We start from the raw sequence: 20,506 nt of genomic DNA on the forward strand, positions 1-20,506 counted from the left end.
GAAATTTGAATTTGAACTATTATTATTTAGCAATAATTAGCCAGATATCACTTTATACTTTTAGAAAAATGCTGATCAACTGAATGCTAATTCAAATGGAGGATGACTAGCCAAAAATTTGGACTTGGTGCAGATTTTTTTTTAATCACAAAACTATTAAGCGAATAAGTCCTCAACCATTCATTAACGTTATTTCAACGTTTATATTTCAACGTTTAACCAACTCTAATTTAGTTGTTAGTTAAGTCCACATTAACCTAAATTCAATCTAAATTGGATAATACTTTGTTGATTTCAACCTTAATTCAATGTTAAAACGTTGAACCTGTCGAAGTTGAAGAGTCGACGGCGTGTCAACTTTCGAAAATCAAATATATAATAAATCCAACTAAAATCTATGCTGATTCAACGTTGCTTTTCCTGCAGGGTTTGTTTGTATGTTTATTTTAAATGGCCGCCAACGGTTACATATATGCATGGCGACTCGTTAAAAAGACGGTTATTAGTAATATCAATGGGAGAATAGTGCCAGATGCAGAGGACGCTCCAAATTCCAGCAGCTTTCCTGATCATTTAAAATATCCGGTGTAAAGTGCATCCATACATCGGGTGTTAGTAAATTTAGTTAGCAAAGCGGGGCTCGAACTCACGCGCCCTGATTTCGTAGTTAGACGGTGTTATCACTGGACCACTGCGTCTTGGATTTCGTGCTCGGATTACATCTCCTTACGCCCGAGTGAATATAAATGTTCATGAAACTTGAGCATCCAAAACAGAATCGTGTAGGTTTTGACTTCTGCAGTGTCAACATTCAATTTAGATAGAAAAAAAAAAACACCAACCTATAACATCGCACATGCCTATCGCATACTTATCGTAATTTTCAAGTTGTTTTACTTGGTATTTATTAAGTTTTTTTTTCTTAAAAGCCTTACGTTGTTACAGGTGAGCCATTTTCAACACAAATTGTGCTGCCTGGCTGTTTTTGTTTGCGTGTGGTCCGATTAATCAATCCCAGTGTCATTCCACCAGTAAATAGACCTATCTATATATCAGTTTTATTTGATTGGTGCTGCTAAACTAGAACAAAGAAACATGTGTTAAGCCTGGCCTGGATGCTTGAATACCTAAAAAGGAGTAAATAAAATCTGGGTAGGCGAGTCATGTTTTCATCTTATAGCCTGCTGCGTAATATGTTTGGCATTTTAAAAATGCTGTCAAAATATCCACAGTCAGTGTTTGCTGAAGTGCAACTGAATGTTCCGTTCATGCACGGTATTCCACCTTCCTAAGTCTAAATTATTCAAATCTGCTCATCTGATTACACAAATATAAATGTAGAATTAAAATGTAAAGTAGATTGATAAAAATAGTTCTATAGTAAATATAATAGTTGGTACGTGTCAAACTACCGATTATCTACGAGTTATTGTCGCAAATAGGGGTTCTCCGACCAGTCAATTGCTAAGAGTTCGGAGTACAAAACAACAAGCAATGCATCGCGAGTTCGACGCCCCGTTTATAGCAATTAAGCTTCGAAGCTCGACTCTGTAGAGACCGTACCATAGCTCCTCGCATACTTTGATTTTTCAAACTAAAGTGATTTTTACAAGTGCACCGGTTACGATAAAAATGTAAACAACGGACTCTGTCTATGAAACTTTGAAATGAATGAATGACAGTCGATCTCAGTCATAATACTGATTGACAGTGAATGCTAATGACTCCATGTGTTGCAGAAAAGTATTTAGTTTGTAACTGTAATTTCCCATCAATTGAAATCCTCTCAAAACTGGTAAAATAATTACTTATATTTGGACAAATCTCATCGTCTTTGCCGTTCGGCAGCTGCAAAAAGGGCAAATATAAAAGATTCAGTGTAAGTAATATTTCACTGGTACTGCCAGTTAGTAAGTTCATACTCTGAACAACACGTCAGAGAAATTTGGGCAGATTTGACCAATTATGACGTTGGCAGCATTAGATTATATTTTTCTTTACACAAAAATTGCCGTTAGGTAACAAAGCGAATACGCCGACAATCCGGAGTTCACCGATTATTGTTCCAGTTCACGCAATGTAATCCAGCAATTAAACTGCATAGCTATTAGCTACTGCTGTTATAGGGAAGTGGTAGAGTGTCTGCCTTAGGGGTGAGAGGTCCTGGTTCGAGTCCCAGTTAGAGCTTAACTCTATTTAGATTCTGCTAAAGCATAGTTTTTGCTGTTAATAGACTGTTCCAGATGTTCTAAATTTTTAGCACACAGTATCATGGATCAGTATTTAGCAATCCAGATCAAAGTTGAATGTTAAATCAAATGCACCCAATTAGAAAATATTGACTATATTATGTCCCTTTGATGTGTATGCTCTCCATGTTCAAGAAGAGTTACATTTCCTTGATCACAAAATTCTCGTTATCATGAAAATATTAAATGCTCATAACTCCGCACTTCTGGTTAAAATATTGTCTATATTTCTGTTTTTGAGAAATATATGGACATTTCTCTTCATTTCAAAGCTTTTTAACTTCAAACCTATGATTTGAAAAACTTAGGTACTATCTCTAGACTCTGTCATATAAAACAATTATTCTGGCAGTGAGCTAAACGCTCTGGTCATTGTTTTGTAAAACAAGTAGGTCCAGCAACCTTATTTTATTGAATTGAATCAGGAATGAATAATTAAAATCCCTTCATCAATTTGAATGGAAATTTAAGGTAATATTACAAATGTTACTGAAAATCAATGAAAATCTTGTCTCTATTTACTTCTCGCCTGTTTGTTTACAAAACAAGCCATTATACCATATAGACCAGTATAACTGCAATGTATGGTATATTAGTCTGTGCGCTGTCCGATCAAGTCGTCACCAATTTGTTTGTCCGCGTGTCACGATACGTACGTGATTTGAAAATATCGCAAATTATATTATCAAATATTTAAATCCAGTGTAGGAATTAACCTTATTTAAGCGTATACATTGACTTGCGTGAGTCGCGATTCGTATGGATAAATTTAAAAATTGGATTGACCAGTTTAAAAGGTATTACTTTCACACTTCATGTATTCTTTTGTCGGGTAGCATTAACAGGTACAGATCTGATCGAAGATTGCTTAACAGCACATATTTAAAAATTCAAAATTTACTTAAACATAAGTAAGAAAAAAATGAATGCCAGTCTCTTATATGTACGTGTGTCAGTAATGTCGATATAATACTCAATGAATATACTTTATGAGATTCATGAATGAATAAAAGAAATACGGGTATTCTTAAAATCACTGGGTGTAATACATTTATTATTTTTTTCCAAGGTTTTAATAGTGGAAGTAATTTACTATTTCTCCAATTTATACAAAATAGTTTCAAGTGCGTTTTAGTTACATGTGCATTGTTAAATTTACTTCATTATCTACTTTAGACTTTCCCCAAGAACCGAGTATTTATATACTGCAAAATAAACTAATCCCTTAAACAAATATTACCATTTTTACTACAGGACTTGATTTTAAATAGGTTTGCAAATCCAGGTCGTATTTAACTAAAAACCATTGATTTAAAACGACTCAATTGTCTGTCAAACATATTATACAATAAATTCAGGGTCATACGAAATATTGAAAATCATTCTTAAGGGAAAACTTTCAAAGGCATGGTCGTCCTCTTACTTAACACAGTCAACATTCAAATGGGTGCTGACATTTTTATTGTGAGCGTTTGTCAAATGAAATGATATTTTTCTTTTATTCCTGGATTAAGACATGTAAATATGACTTTTTCGGGACATTTTTTTACAAAAACGACAGCAATTTTGACAAGTTGCTGACCTAGCCATTTTGACAAAGGTAACAAAAAGTGTATCCTACAATACTTTCCCATTAATCAATGTTCACAAACGTATAATAAAAACAACATTTGTTGTGATAGCTGATGATGTTGGCGTGTCTGTTCGTACACAAGGTTAACATCTTTGAGGCAATGGTTAAAACAACTCTTAGGTTCTTGTTCTTTCAGCGATTTTTGATTAAATTCTGGTCTATGAAACACGCCTATTATACTCAAGCAGTGCAGTTAGAAATGTTATTGTGGTGACTGAGTTACTGAGTTTCATTTTTATCCGTAATTCTTATCATTATGTATGTTCGTGAATGAACATTTTGTATTTATATATATAAAGTAACAAAAGTCAGTGTATACAAATACCGATCTGATGTTGAAGGTCGGACTGAGACAAAATCCTGTAAGACTTCGTTCCAGACCATGATCATTAACAAACCGAAATTTCAACATATATTCTATGGCGGGGAGAGGCATATATGACTGGGCAGTTTTTAATGCAGCTGTCAGGTGCACGAGTACTTGGTTATATAATTGGGTCTTTATATACATTTTTATATAGTTAAACGATTTCTCTTGTTAAATTTCACTTGACAATTTTACAATGCAAATATTTGGTAATTATTTAAAGTCGTTGGATTTTGTGGTTGTTATTGTCCTGTTATCAGGGTACCATCATTATAGATAGGAAAACTTACCCCTTAATGTCAACATGGATTTTAGGTCCTTCTTAAATTGTTGATAATATTATTATGACAAGTTAAAACTCAGCGGGACTTTTAATAACGTTTTGAATAAAACGAAAATCTCTGAACGATGAACGCAGCCTACTTTTAAACAGTGTGTGTGCTTTTGATATGGTGTACATCTAAAATATTCGAAATAACTTCATGGCTTTTATAACAGATCGGATTTATAAATTTTTAAATAACTACATTGTGCCTATATGTGATACCTACAAGGTGATGAACTTTGTTTGCTATGTTGTAACTTTATTCTGGTTTATACTGCATATACTTTGTATTTTCTTGTGAATCTTGTTGTTGAAATGTCCAAGCCCTATGTCTTATAGGCCTATACGTCTGCCGTAAAAAAAAATACCGATTTTAAAATAATTCTGTTTCTGTTTTGGAGCCGACGACGTTGAGGCTTGTCTGTATTTGGCTTGTTTAATGTTTCTTGTAACCGTTACCCTGCTAAATTTCTATAATGAACTTGTCCATCTTTCAAATTGGGCAGTACCATTAACTGTTAAAAGCGGTGCTTGCTAAAAAGATACTGACTGAATAGCGAACAGTGCAGATCTTGATCAGACTGCACGGATGTTGCATGCTGATCATGATTTACACTGGTCGCAAAGGCAGAATCTATCCTGTCCAGCATGATAAGGGTTAAGAAATAATGTAACCCCGACAGTTATGTTTCGTTGAATAAAAATATTGTTTGAGAATCAGATGCGAAGAAACTATATCACGAGTGGGAGGAGGTGGGGGTGTAGATATGTAGGAGGGGGAGTAATGAGGATTGTTGCACTCCTCGAATCATCTCATGACCACCCATCTATATTCCAACTTTTAAAGTCAATAAGTTTTGAAGCTGTGCACCGGACATAGAATACAAAGGACATATTTGACATTTGACATCGCTTGAACTATGTCCTACCAATTAAGCTCTTGTACTCTGCACATAATCTCATTGCCACCATCCTATATACCAAGTTTGAAGTTAATACATTGAATGGTTATTACGTTAAATAATACGACAGATCTAACCTTGCTGTAACCTTTACCTTTGACTTACAAACATGGCCGATGCGGTCAAATATATAAAAGCGACTTTTATTTAATTTTCATTTCTTTTCTCCCTTTTGTGTGTGTGTGTGGAGGGGTGGGGTGTAATATGGATTGTTGCAATTCTCACCTTTATTCCAAGTTTAAAGTTAATAGTTCAATTGAATAGTTTTGAAGTTGTTCACCGGGCACACTAGAAAGACACATATGAACTCAATTTGTAGCTTTGACCATCAACCTACCGACCAGGCTCATACGTGCGCTCTGCAAATCGTCTTGTCGCCAACTATTCATAGTTTGAAGTCAATACCTGCAATGGTTATTGAGTTTTTGAAGTAAATACCTTCAATGGTTATTGAGTTATGCTATGGACACAAAATATGACGGACAGATTTGACCTTATTGTAGTACTGACCTTTGACCTACCGACACGACTCCTGCACTCGAATACTAAGGCACAAGAATATAAAGTTTTTTTGGAGGGGTTTGGTTTTTGGGGTTGGGCCGGTGTGAGGGTCGACTTGGGAGCAGAATGTTGATTGTTGCAATCCTTAAATAACCTCATCACTACACACCAATATTCCAAGTCTTCTTCTTCTTCTTCTTGTCGTCCGCGACTACACTGTCAGACCAGTAGCCTCGATGAAACTTGTGGTTTGCCGCAGATCCTCAATGCCTCCATACAGTTTCTGGTGGATTGAGGTATCTATCGGCCAAGTCGCAGCTCGTTCCTGGTCATGCCTTTTACGTCTCTGAAGTATATGCTCCGCAGTCTGATCTTCTTCACCACATGGACAAGTTGGCGATGATGCCAGTCTGTATTTCTTGTACATGTGAGCACTGAGCTTGTTGTGCCCTGAGCGGAGCCTGACCATCATCACTTGTTCAGACCGATCAAGGAGATGAAAAGCATCTTCCTCCATCCTTGGTCTCGTTAGTGCCTTGATGATGGTGACTTTCTCCTTGTAACTCACAGGTTCTGTTGGTTGCTCTGACTGAGCTCCTAGCTTAGCCAGTTTGTCTGCCTTTTTATTGCCTGTAAGTCCACAATGGGATGGAATCCACTGAAGTGCTACTTTGCAAGTTATACTCAGGCTCTGCATTCTCCTGCCCAGCTGCGGAGCTTTATTGTTGATCAGAGCTTCCATGACAGACAGTGCATCTGTGAGAAAGATGACTGAGAAGCTTTCTTCTGCCGAGTCTTCAACCATTGAGACGGCCTTCATGAGTGCTTTAGTCTCTGCCTTGTAATTGCTGCAGTGTTTTCCTGTGGCTGCATGTAGTGTTTCTCTCTTGCTAGATGGGTATCGAATGAAAACTCCTGCTCCTCCATCTTTGACGGCGCATGTGGCTGATCCGTCTGTATAGACATGAGTCCATGATTCCGGAGGATAGTCTTCATTGATCATAGCAAGTGTGAGGCTCTTCCGAATGCCTTCATCCTCTTGCTTCCCGCGGTCAAGACGAGGAACAGCAAGTCTCACAGTCACTGAGGACAGATCATTCACTAGTGGGTTTATAATGTCTTCACTACCTAGGGGAGTCGTTGGTATGCTCAGCTCAGTTTTGAACTCTCGGTTGAGTTTCTTTGCCTCATGTACGAAGCTGCTACGTTTGAGCCGATTCTTTGTGTAGCCATCTAGCTTGGCTTTCATGGGATGGTCTTGAAAAGACCTGAACTTCTCTGCTTGAAGCAGAACCTTTGCATGTCTTCTGTCTTGTAACGGCTGTGTACCTGTTAGCTTCTCCATGAAGGAGATTGGTGTAGACTTTGTAGCACCTGTCATGATCCGCAATGCTTGGTTCTGAACCTTGCCTAAAGCCTGTTGGTTAGTTTTGGCAGTAGTGGACCAGGCAGTTGAGCTATACTCTAAATGGGGTCTCACTGTTCCCTGATACACTGCCTTGAGTATTTGCTCATTTGCTCCCCACGTTGCTCCAGGAAGTTTGCGCATCATGGCAAGCTTCCTACGGGCCTTCCCTTCTGCTTGACTAATGTGGGGCTTCCAGGTTAGCCGTTTGTCAAAGGTCACTTCGAGGTATTTTGCCTCGTCTGCTTCAATCAGCGAAATATTTCCCATCTTGATTTTACCCGCCCTCTGCTTTGACGACAGGGAGAATAGTTTGGTGGACGATTTCTCTGTATTGATCGATACACACCAATCTTCAGCCCAAGCTGAAAGCTTGTTGATGGCTTCTTGCATCCTGTATGTGGCTGTAGTGGCAAGTTCTTCCTTACACCATAACACCAGATCGTCAGTGTAGAGTGCAGCCTTAACCCCTTTCGGTAGTTCAGACACCAGATCATTCATGAAAAGCAAGAAGAGTGTAGGGGATAAGACTCCGCCTTGTGGGACACCATGACGCAACAGGAACTTCCTACAGTTGGCATGTTCTAAACTGACTCTTGCTCTCCTGTTGTGGAGGTATGACTTAATCCACCTCAGCATGTGACCTCCTACTCCAGTCCTCATCAGCTTGACGAGGAGTCCATCAGTCCAGACTTTGTCAAACGCCCTCTGCAGATCAATCCATGCTGTAAGCACGCCTTTCTCCTCTTGGAAGGCGTCCTCTATCTCTTGCGATAGATAAGTGGTCTGGTCCTCGGTGGAGCGGAATTGTCTGAAGCCAGCTTGTTGCGTTGCAAATAGGTTGTTAGTCTCCATGTACCACTTCAGACGTGCATTCACAATCCTCTCCATGGTCTTTCCAACACAGCTGGTAAGGCTGATTTGGCGATAGCTTGCAGCCTTCTTTGGATCCTTCCCTTTCTTGTGGATGGGGATCATGACTGCCTCTTTCCATATCTGTGGAAACAGTCCTTGTGTCCAGCTGTAGTTGTAAATTTCCAGGAGTTTGCAAATTGCTGCAGTGCCTAGATGGGTCAGCATTTCATTTGTGACTCCATCTGGTCCAGGAGACTTCTTTGTCTTCAACTGCCTAAGAGCTGTCTGTAGCTCATGCAGTTTAAGACTCTGCTTCATGCATTCTGGTGTCACTTGGCTTGTCTGCCTTTCCCTTTTTTCTCTTCGGGCTTCCCTTTGCCGTTCCCTGTTGATGGGGATGTTGGAAATATCTTTGTAGTTAGAGGCAAAAGTGTTTGCCGCTTGTTTACCCGTCAACAGTTCACCATTCTCTTCCAAAGTTACTGAGCCTCTTCCCGTTTCTTCATCGTTCAGCTGTCTCGTCAATCTCCACAGCTTTTGGCCATCTCGCTCTAGGTTGAGCGAGGTTGTTTTGTTTCTTGTGTGGCATTGGTCTGCTGATGCGTCAAGTGTGGTGTGCTGTGTGTTGTGTGCTTGCCACCTTCCGCTTTCAGCCTCCACCGCTGGCTAGCCTTCTGGTGAAAAAGGAGCCGAGTGCGTAAGTCTTCCCTGCCAGTACATAGCCCTTCTGCAGTGCCTCCGAGTTGGCGCCACACGGTAACTGAGCACCTTGCGGCCTCAGGCAGAACTGCAGGGAACTCGGAGGAGGTCTGCCCCCAGACATGTGGCATGCCAGGCCCACCGGTGTGTGGACACGCCCTGATGCCTATGAACAGACCCCCAGCTATGGGACAAATAGCTCCTGTGTTCCCAGGATAGGGTTTTAACTCGGAACTAAGGGTGAGGTAACCCCGAAAGAAACCTAGAGAGTTGAAGACAGAGGTGCTGGGCCATTGGCACTCTCTTAACGAACTACAGCACCATGCAATATCGCTATGACTACTTCCAAGTCTTAAATTCGATACCTTGAATAGTTTTTAAGTTGTGTTCCGGAAACAAAATACCACTCCATATTTGACTGTGACCTCTGATCTACCGACCAAGTTCATGCGCTCTGCATATCGTCTCATCCCAACCAACCTATATGCCAAGTTTGAAGTCAATACATTGAACGGTTATTTAGATATGATCAGGAAACAAAATATGACAGAAACATTTGACCTTGCTGTGACCGTGACCTTTGGCCTACAGACCTGTGGAATGCACTCTGCACATCGTCTCATCTTTGAGCTCCATTTTAGTTTACCAAACTGTTTCATGCAGTCTGCATATCATCTTATCACAACTTAACTATATGCCAAGTTTAAAGTTAATACCTTAAATATCATTTACATCATGCTCCGGACATGAACTATGACGGACATGTTTGACCTTTGTGACCTTGACCTTTCATCTACCGATCTGGTCCATGCGCTGTGCACATTCTCTCATCGCCGCCTACATGACGCAAGAGCCTGCGTCGCTTTTTCGAAAACGGGCGTGTAACAGTAGCATCTGAACGGCAAACAATGATTTTATTCAAGAGCATATCACTGTTTGAGATATACTATTTTGATTCTAATTTATTTATAACACGTAATAACGGATTATTGTCTACATCTTTGAAGATATCCACAAAATATTTGCCTGTTGTGTGTAGTTTTCTTTTCCGGCGCGCCACCATGACTTTTGACGCTATGCCGTTATAATTGTCACGTACGAACAGTCTCAGTCTAAAACGGGTCGCATTAGAATGAGTTATAGGCTTACTTTATTATCATTAACATAATTTTATGATAGAGCAGCTCATACTAAAACTGTTAACATTAAAAATTTGTAAGTTCTCAAGTCTTAACTTCTCCCACACCCATCTGATCTCTGAACACGCCATGATTTACCGTTTATGAAGCAAAGGGATCCTTTAAAGGCTCGTCACTAGCAATTAGACCCATAAAATGACTACTTAGAATGCAGCAGGATGTAAGAGGAAAAAATATATTTCATTTCAAGTTCAGAAAAGTTACATCTCCCATCCCCATACTCCCGTCTCCAGGAGACAATTAAATTACTTTATCCCTGAAACAATTAGCCCCACCGCTCCAATATTTCAGTCAGGGTTTTCGCGTTTGTTTATTTTGTTTGCTGGTGGCAAGCATCCTTTTTCATTGTACTACTTATATTTCATAAGCTTCGTGCTGCACACAATCGATTGCAAAGTTAGTTAATCTAACAATGTCGGTTTCTGTTTCACAATTATATTCACCTCCCTTTGATTGTAGTGAGGTCAGAGGAATTATCCCACATCATTTCGAGCATTAGCTTGAACCTGACACGGAGAGAAGTACTGTGCCGGCTGGATAGCTGGTATAAGCTGTTGTAAGACAGTATATGAAGTAAGAACTCTGTTGTTTTACAGGATATTGAAAACTGTGTAAAAGGGAGGACAGAGGGGGAATGATGCACAGACATGAATGGATGTAGACGTAAAAAATAATGTCAGGTAATGTATCATTCACCACAATCTAATCAGACTTTATATAATACCATGACTACAGTGTTGCTAAACAAACAAGGTCTCATGCTGGTGTTTGATGTGTACTTTGACACAACCAAATAATGCTTACACTTTGCAAATCTTAAGTCTTCATTTGACATACACATGCCGTTGTAGAATTTCGCTAGGCAGTTTACTAGCTATGCACATGTTCAAACATTTGAAATAGATTTCAACCCGTTCATTAATTTCGGCAACTTGAATAGAAAAAACTAAATTAATTCGAATGAAAAACTGCCAATCTACTGGTGGGATACGAACAAAGATGATCACAAGTGCTTGAACAGAGAACCAAACACATTTGGAACCTATCTTCAGTCTATTTCTATTGCTATTGTCGCCGTCTGTCTTTTCTTTGTAAATCCACAATGCCTGCCCTATTTGTAATGAATCTACGATTTTATATCAACTTGGTAAAAACAAAAATGCAAAATTGTACATATTTCCGAAGGTTCTAGTTGACTTTTTTTCGGTCTATGAAAAAATACATGCTTGCTAGCTTTTGGTATATTGTGTATTTTCAGTATTTTTTTTTTTTTTTTTATAAATGAAACTTGTTTCGGCCACGGTCCGCTGGATTGTAACAATAAATTGCAGTCGTAGTACAGTACAAGCATATCCGCAGATGTTGCATCGCGTTTTACACCTGACTGGTGTTTCCAGTAATTTTACCCATGTGTGCAAGAATAAAATAGTCTGTCAGTGGCTATAGATACAGTCTGTGAATATCCGGTTCAAAGGCATTAATTCTCATCGATTAGAGGTTCGTCGAAATCCCGAGATTTCAACTACAGTGAATCATGGTAAACCCCTGGTGTGCGAGAACGGTTGTAAGGTAATTGTTTTGACGGTAACGAGGTTTTTAATTTGATCATATTTTATTGTAATTATCACAAAAGTCATATTTAGTAAATGTACTATACATATAAACAACAACGAACCAAGAGTACAATTACAAGGACATAATTATAGTACTACAGTTCATATATATAGTTCATCCGCAATAAATGAATACATAAAATAGCAGCAGTGTGATAATACTAATACGATAATACGATTGGACTAAAATTTTACCAACATTATAAATCGGTCAGTCCATTGGTGTCGAGTTAATGTTAGGTTAAACTAAATGGCGGAGTGTAAGCTACACCAAAACAGTTACCCTCTAGTCGGATATTCCCATCTGCAGTAACAGCTGGTAATAAAAAAAAATCCAGACCTGCCCTTGATTTAAAAAATAACTACTTTTTCTAAACACATCTACATTCATCATGCTCATACGAGTTCTAATATTTTTGCGATGTGACATTTTTGCAATAGTGTAGTACGCACGTGTTAAGTCGCGGATTTAGACGTTATGCGTTAGGGAACCGACAGGGTGTTGCACTTTCCATTACATCTCGTGAAGCGGGTCTGTTTTCTTTGGTTGCATTCTACAGCATGCTTCCAAAGATTCTTCTTTAATTTAATTTCGGAGGATGAAAAGAGAAATGTTTGACTACTACTATAACTGTTTTATATACAGTTTTTCAATTGAAATGTAGCATTTTAGTAACAAATGTAACTGTCCGCTCATTTTGTTTATACGGAAAACCGACACCTACGCTGGTACGGTCCAGACAGATTTTAGCGTATATTAGCTAACAAAATTAGGTTACTGAAGTACTCCAGCGGTCAATAAAAGAAAACATTCCGCACAAAGTTTACAAAGTTTTACATCAGTTTGAAACAGAACGCCAGAACGCAGTTTTAAAGTTAAAGAATTGTGAAATAATTTGTGAATTTTGTAGAATAAAACGAAAATGGGTTGAACGACGTATTTTCAGCTAAGAACATTTCAAGATGTTTACCCTAAGACGTGAGAACAACAATGTTGTGACACTTGCGATTGCTTGAGAGATCAATAAGGCTTTAGCAGAGTTTAGTTAACTGACAGTCACTCAGGGGAAGTTCTTGTGTTAGAGAATTTCATAAACTGTCACTTTCTCAATTTTATTTCAGAAAATTAAGTTTATAATTTAATTCCAGAACTTCTAAAAGCGAGAAGAAATATTGGAAATATTCCTGGAAATTTCCATTGGATTGCTTACCTGTTGCATTCATAGAATCATTTACAGAAAAGATGTTAACAAAGTGTTAAGAAGGATATAAACTTTGTTAACTTGGAAGTTGTAAACATTTATTATCAATTATATAAGTTGCGAAATAATTGCCATGGCTTTAGATATGACCATTAGGTCAATATTTTTTAGTGAAGAGGATTTTGTTTTAAAACACACCTGTCATGGCTGATGAGGAATTAGGTCCATTAATGGAGGAGCACATAGGAGTTCGTAACACTACACTTGATTTTTTAAGGTCTTTTTCTGTTCTCAGTGATGATTCAGATTTTGACGAACTAGATGAACCAGATACTCCGGGAGACTTCTTTGATGCAACTGATGGAGACATATCAAGCCTTGTGGAACATTCAACTGTCAGACACACTATCACATCTGGCATCTGTGTGGAGTCAGGGAAACACCCTGATCATTTGGGTATGAGTTTAAATTAAATTTAATCTGTCAAGTGGCTTCATTTTTCAGAAATTAGCAATGTCATTATTATGTCAATTAACCAGACTGAAAATACATGTATGAGAAATGGAGGTCATATGATAATGGTTCAAATAAAAGCTATATTTTTGCAGAATAATGCTGTCTCGACTTGTTCCACTTCAAATATTGGGGCTTTTTTCTGCTACAGTATAAGTACGTATTTATAAAATACAGCAAATTGGCCTATACTGTAGCAGAAAAAAGCCCCAATATAATACACTGCTACAGTATAGGCCAATTTGCTGTATTTTATAAATACTTACTTATACTACATTTGTACAACGGTAACTTAATTAATTTTTGAGGTAGCTAGCATATATGCCCTTATCAGTGCCTCAAGGGGTGTTATATTTCCAAAGATTGGAGCATTTATTATGGAGCAAAAATGATTATTCTCTGTTATATAAAAGGTTCACTTATCTTGCTTCAGAACGTGTTGGTAATAAGTTAACTGTAATTGTTGCTTTACTAGAACTGCAAAATATACTACAGTGTTATTTTTTAAGGTTTAGGGGAATGGTGGCGGGGCCCGTAAGGAGGGGAAAATTGTGCCGTAACCACTTAAATAGGGGGAAACTTGCATCGTGATAAAAATTAAAAGCAATATTTTTCATAAATATGTTACACTAAAAAAGAAAATGATTTAAAAGCACATTGTCTCATGTTTTAAATGGTACAGTTTACATTATCATGTACATCTAGAAAGGGTTTTGTTGGTTGGGATATGTAAAAAAAAAAGAAAATGAAACAAACTTTTTTTTGAGGGGAATTTTTTTTCAGAAATAGGGGAAAACAATATACTTTTTTGACAGCCTCAGGTCCTAAAAAAATCACGGTATACTGTACTTTTCCTTGAGAGTCTCCCAGCTAAACTTTGATGTTCTTAATTAGATAATCTGATATATCGGTTTTTAGCGAATTTGTACCTTAATTTATTAAAGTTAATGGGAACTTTCTTTAGGACCTATATTTTAGATAATTTTACTTTCTATAAATTAGAGTAAGTGGTTTTTATTATAGGGAGGGCATTAATAAGGGAATGTAAGGTATTTTGTCATTGCAGAGCGAGTCCTAAAATTTCTGTCTTCATGAAAATTTTATAGACATGAAAAAATTATTGTATTCATTAATCATGTTATTAAATGAACATTTATATTTCTATGACTTTATCAAAAATGCTAATTAATTGAAATGAATATTGTTTGAAACCAAAGCGGTTTCATGAATTATTGAAATAGATGGTGGAAGTTGCGAAATAGAAGGCGGGGTCTGGGGCTTCACAATCAGACCAGTTCTGGAGTCTTAGTTTCGTGGAAGATTCTGGAGAGCATATCAGATATTCCCAGTGCCCAGACCAGGATTTGAACCCTTGACCTGTAGATTGAGATTTATAACAATGGCAGTCATGATGTCACTAGACCCTTGTGTTGCCTGTTAAAAAGGTATATATTTTTATAACTTACCTCATTAAAAACTGGGCATTCTTCAGCAGCTGCCAATACTTGTTTCACTTCTGCTACATGCATCAAAAAATGTTGCAAGTTTAACTCAGAGGCAGGAGAATTGGACCTTTGATTATAAAGACATGATTGAATTAATAAAAATACATTTCCTCCTACAACATGCCATCATTCAGAAATTTGTGATCTTAACCTCGCTGGTATATACTACATTAAAACCTGATGATAGCTGTTTTAGCAAACTTAAAAAAAAAATGTTTTGCAGTTCTCAGATTCAATTTTAAATTCATTGCTAATTTATTATGAAATTATGAAGACATTGGCAACCAATATTAAAGTTTTGTTCTATTATTTCATGTGTATAATCAGTGGAGCAGGTCCCTATATGTATATGTCTGATTTTTTTTTTTGATTTTTTAGTTGTATATGCATGTCCAACTTACATTACCTTGTAAAGTACATGTAGCCACAAACATTTTCAGTATCAGGTGACATGACATTTGGTAGTTTTCAATCTGACTAAAGTACTTGATCTTCTAAACGAAGATCTGAGAACGACCCATTCACATTCGTCTTCTGTAAATTTTGGATTTCCAGTATTGCTATTTTTATTTTATCCAATCAGACGACTTGTTCGAATGTCAAAGAGTAAGAAAAATGTGCAGTCATTCCAGGGCTCGAACCCGGGACCCCTCGCTTATAAAGCAAGTGGCCTACCGACTGAGCTAGGCGGCTATCTGATACATTATGACAAAAGAATTGTAAATATCAAAAGTCAAGGCTACAGGTAGATTTGCAAGATGTTGTAAGTTAGGCTCTGATTGGCTAGCGAAAGGGTCGTCAGAACGAGGCAATGAATAGGTCGTTCTCAGATCCTATGCGTAGCGTAATAGGAGATGTACTTTAGTCAGATTGGTAGTTTTCAATCTGGAGTGTTTTAAGAGATATATCAATATTGTTGTAATTTGACATTCCATAACTCAGAGTTGGGTTGTTATGAATTGTCCCTGAATTACAGAACACTGTCTAGAGATTTATTGTGGAAATTGAGTCAAATGAAAAAGAATGGTATTTTTGCTATATTCAGACATGCTAATTGTAGTGTATTTCTGCATGGTGAGGATCTTTATCACAACCTTGAAATTTGTGTCCCAATCAACAGTGGTTTGTAGATGGTCTGATTATTAGGTAGATAAAATAATCAGAAAGCTTTTGGGTATATTGTCAATTGCAGTTGGTAATTAAACATTAGCCTTAGGTATATTAAAACTGAGACTGTAAATTGTATTGTAATTTGAAGTACCCTGTAGACTGCAAGCTTATCCATACTGCAAGAGTGTGCTAGGATAATTATGATGATGATTAATTTTAGTTTAGTTTATACATAATTTATTTTAGCTCGATTGTAATGACAGTTTCAAGCTTATTTGAACCACACTTGAGTCTGCTTGCTGAAAAAACCAGTGCTGGTGTCATATGAGAAGGTGTAGTCGTGACCCCAGTGGGGCTCAATCCCACAAACCCTGGTTGAGCGTCCAACAGCTTAACCTTGAGACCACAGGTGCCCTCTTATGATGAATTTTGATCAAGCTTAAATGGAATATTTCCTGGCACATTAAGGCTAAGCAGAACAAGTAACATGACTAACACCTAATCACCAAAGTATTTTACAGCTAGCGTGTCTACTCTCTTTTATTACAGAGGGGAAAATTATACCCTTTTCCAGTATCCACAAACCAGCAAAGGCTTTTGCTCATATTCGTCCAGACTGCTGGATGAAAGACATTCCTATAAATGCTAGAATCTCGCATGTTCAACGAGAACACCATCCACACATGACTAGAAAAGCTTTCAACCCAAACTTGTAAGTATAACAGATATTCCATGTATTTGCCTCCAGGACATTTCTTTTTCTGTTTGTATTGAAAAGTTTTTATGAGACAAGGCTGGCCAAGTGATTTCAATAACTCTTTTTTAGAGCATAAAATGACAAAGGTTCCAAGAGATCTGTGAATTTTTCAAGTTTACAGACAAAATATAAAATTTCTATCACAGTATACCAAGAAATTAGCTTTGCTGGTCACATACAAACCTATTTTAGATTAGTATTTTTTATTACGTGTGTACATATTGAAGATGATGCCATACTAAGCCCACATTTTGTATATATAATTTGAAGATTTTTATGTGATTTTTTTACAAAGATGATATATTAGACAAGCGTATTAGCACTTTTAAAAAATTCAATATTTTAAACGTTCAGTCACATTGATCTATTCTTGCATATATAGATATTATATATAATATATCTTTGTTGTTTTTTTTACTTACCAAGAGACTAGCTTGCATACTGGTAAATGGTGAAAGGGAATTATTGAAGGTGTGCATAAAACAGTAGAAATAAAGTTTGTCAATATAATGATTTATTGACACTGCTTAAGTACTGGTAGTGTTACATTGATTTAAGCCTTGTATCTTGGTGGAGTCAGCTACTGAGTCAGGCTGATCCTGGATGCCTGTATGAAACAAAGCTGATTCTTTTATTGTGGAAAATGAATCTAGGAAATTGTTTTATTGCTTTTTAGCTCACCTGAGCACAAATTTATACTTGGGATGAGCCATTGTGATCACTCAATGTCCATCTTGTGTTCGTCATCCATACTTTTCTTCAGACAACATCAACTGTAAAACCGGATGAAAATTGATACAACTTAACCGAGATGACACTCTACCAAAGTTGTTCAAACAGTTCCTCTTGGCTGCAGAGCTAAAATAAAATAAATCTTGAAACAATATTTCATTAATCACAGGTGCAGTTTTTAAATAGTTTCCTTTGGTACCCCTCTACCAACATTGTTCAGCTGGTTCCAATTTGTCAGAAAAATGTAACTGCCAAGGGGCTTGGTCTTTTCTCCTATATGTAGGTAATGGAAACTTTAAAAACCTCGTTAGAAGCAACTGAATTGATATTAAAATTTTCATACAAATAATCCTTGGTTGACCCTCTACCAAGACTTAAAATTATTCCAATTTGTCAAAACACATGGCTGCCAGAGGGTATATGTATATACATTTAGTTTTGTATATTTGAACTTGGTTGATACAAGAAATGTGTAAGAAAAAATCAGCAACTGTTTGGCACAAAACCTTTTACTTTACTACTTTTTTGTTTATGTTGGGTTTAACGTCACACCAACACTATAATTGGTTCTATGGCGACTATCCAGCTTTGATGGTGGAGGAAGACCCCAGGTGCTCCTCTGTGCATTATTTCATCACAGCGGGCACCTGGAAAGAATCCCCGACCTTCCGTAAGCCAGCTGGATGGTTTACTGGCATGAAGAGTTCAGTGCCTGAGTGAGGCTGGAACCCACATCGGTGAGGGGCATATTGGTTTTAACATGCATTAGAACTATTTAAATTGTGTAATTTGAAATTTTAATTGAGTATTTACACTAATAGGCAGCTTAACTGTTGCTCTGGAAATAGTGAGATTTTTAAAGTTTCTTAAGGCTTTTAATTTTATGCCAAGACTAGATAAAGCAGCTGTCCAAATAGATGTTATGCATACATGTAACTACATGGTTAGAAATACACTACTTGCATTACTGCACATGAATCTTAAGAGTTAGAGCCAAAAAGGGATGTAATAAAAACAATGGATTCAATAATACCTCTACTACTGTGAAATCATTAATATTCGTAGGAGTTTAATTTCTGTGGATTTCAGGGTTGAGTCAATCCACGAAATTTAATCCCAACGAAGAAGTAAAATTCCGATTCCTTTCATGTTCAAAGGTTGTGTGTGTGTGTGTGTGTTCGGGTTTAACGTCTTTCTCAACAATTTTTCAGTCATATAAACGACGGTGTCTACTTGTAGCAGTGAGCACAATGCCCAACTTTATAGTGCTGCCTCACTGGAATATCAGCCGTAGACACGTGGCATGATACCCCACCCAGTCACATTATACTGACACTGGGCTGACCAGTCCTAGCACTATCCTCTTAATGCTGAGCGCCAAGCGAGGAAGCTACTAGTACCATTTTTTCGTCTTTGGTATGACGCGGCCGGGGATTGAACCCACAACCTCCCGCACTCAATGCGGACGCTCTACCACTAGGCTACTGAGGCGGTGTGTTCAACGGTTGAAATCCACGAATTCATATCCCCACAAAATTGCCATTTTGACCAAAACCACGAAATTTCATGCCCACGAAATGAAATGATTTTACAGTATATTAATCAGTATTTTAACATTTGACAAATATATGAGAAAACATGACTAAAATAAGATTTAGCTTAAAATTAGTATATTTTATGTCCATAATATAAATGTGGCAGCCACAATATAAAAAAACGCATTATGAAGCTTTAAATACTTCCTTAATTCTTTGTTCTGTAAAAGGCCTTTGAACATGTTTACAATGAAAACAGCACTATAATGTATAAATCTGGTATAATATCATATAATATATATTAAAGTGGGGTGATTAAATGATAATAAAACATAAATTTCTTATAGGGATCTAAATTAATCTATGTAACGGACCTTTTTGTTCCGTAAATGATTTATAAATCTTCTACATAATATACAAAACATGAAAGCTGCGATAACATGTTATTGACAACTTAATTGACTACACAACCTTTCCAGTCCCCCACTCCTCCCTGTATCATTCAGTCTGCTTGACAACCAATATTCATCAGCAGCTCAGCTGGTCTTGTAAAGAATTGGAATTTAATACAAAATTTTCATGCTCTTTTGATGCCACTATTGTTAAACACTCCTTGGAGACATTCTCAGCAAGTGTGTGACCTGTAAGTTACATGTATGATTACTTTCTCTGTGGTCTCATAAGCTTAATTAATATTCATTTTATAGCAAATCAGAATCTCCCTGGCTTTCCATCAATCATTCAAACAGGAAATTGTTGGATAGCACTGTTCAGGAATAAGACTAAAGCTTCATTAGAAGTCTTACTGTAAACATGCAAACGTTTGGCCATTTAGCTTGGCTGTTATATTTTGTTTTTTTATGCCCCCGAAGGGAGGCATATAGTTTTTGAACAGTCTTGTCAGTCTGTCCACAATTTTCGTGTCTGGTCTATATCTTTGTCATCGATGGATGGATTTTCAAATAACTTGGCATGAATGTGTACCACAGTAAGACGACGTGTCGCGCGCAATACCCAGGCCCGTAGCTCAAGGTCACACTTAGACGTTAAAGGTCATTTTTCATGATAGTGCATTCGTGTCCGGTCCATATCTTTGTCATCCATGGATGGATTTTCAAATAACTTGGCATGAATGTGTACCACAGTAAGACGACGTGTCGCGCGCAAGACCCAGGTCCGTAGCTCAAAGGTCAAGGTCACACTTAGACGTTAAAGGTCATATTTCATGATAGTGCATTGATGGGCGTGTCCGGTCCATATCTTTGTCATTCATTTATGGATTTTAAAATTATTGGGCATGAATGTGTACCACAGTAACACGACGTGTCGCACGCAAAACCCAGG

The 20,506-nt window shown here is 37.4% G+C and overlaps 1 protein-coding gene across 1 annotated transcript in view; it reads left to right on the forward strand.

Annotated features, from left to right (window-relative positions):
- The first annotated feature begins 12,565 nt into the window (after nt 1-12,565).
- Nucleotides 12,566-20,506, forward strand: part of LOC123552912 (phospholipase D1-like) — an 88,512-nt gene continuing 80,571 nt past the window's right edge. The window contains exons 1-2 of the mRNA XM_053541449.1: nt 12,566-13,466; nt 16,688-16,850. Of these exons, the coding sequence (XP_053397424.1) occupies nt 13,214-13,466; nt 16,688-16,850 (416 nt within the window). The 5' untranslated portion in view covers nt 12,566-13,213. The remainder of the gene's footprint in view (nt 13,467-16,687; nt 16,851-20,506) is intronic.

Source organism: Mercenaria mercenaria, chromosome 4 (genome assembly GCF_021730395.1).
Source record: "Mercenaria mercenaria strain notata chromosome 4, MADL_Memer_1, whole genome shotgun sequence".
Taxonomy (NCBI): Eukaryota; Metazoa; Mollusca; class Bivalvia; order Venerida; family Veneridae; genus Mercenaria; species Mercenaria mercenaria.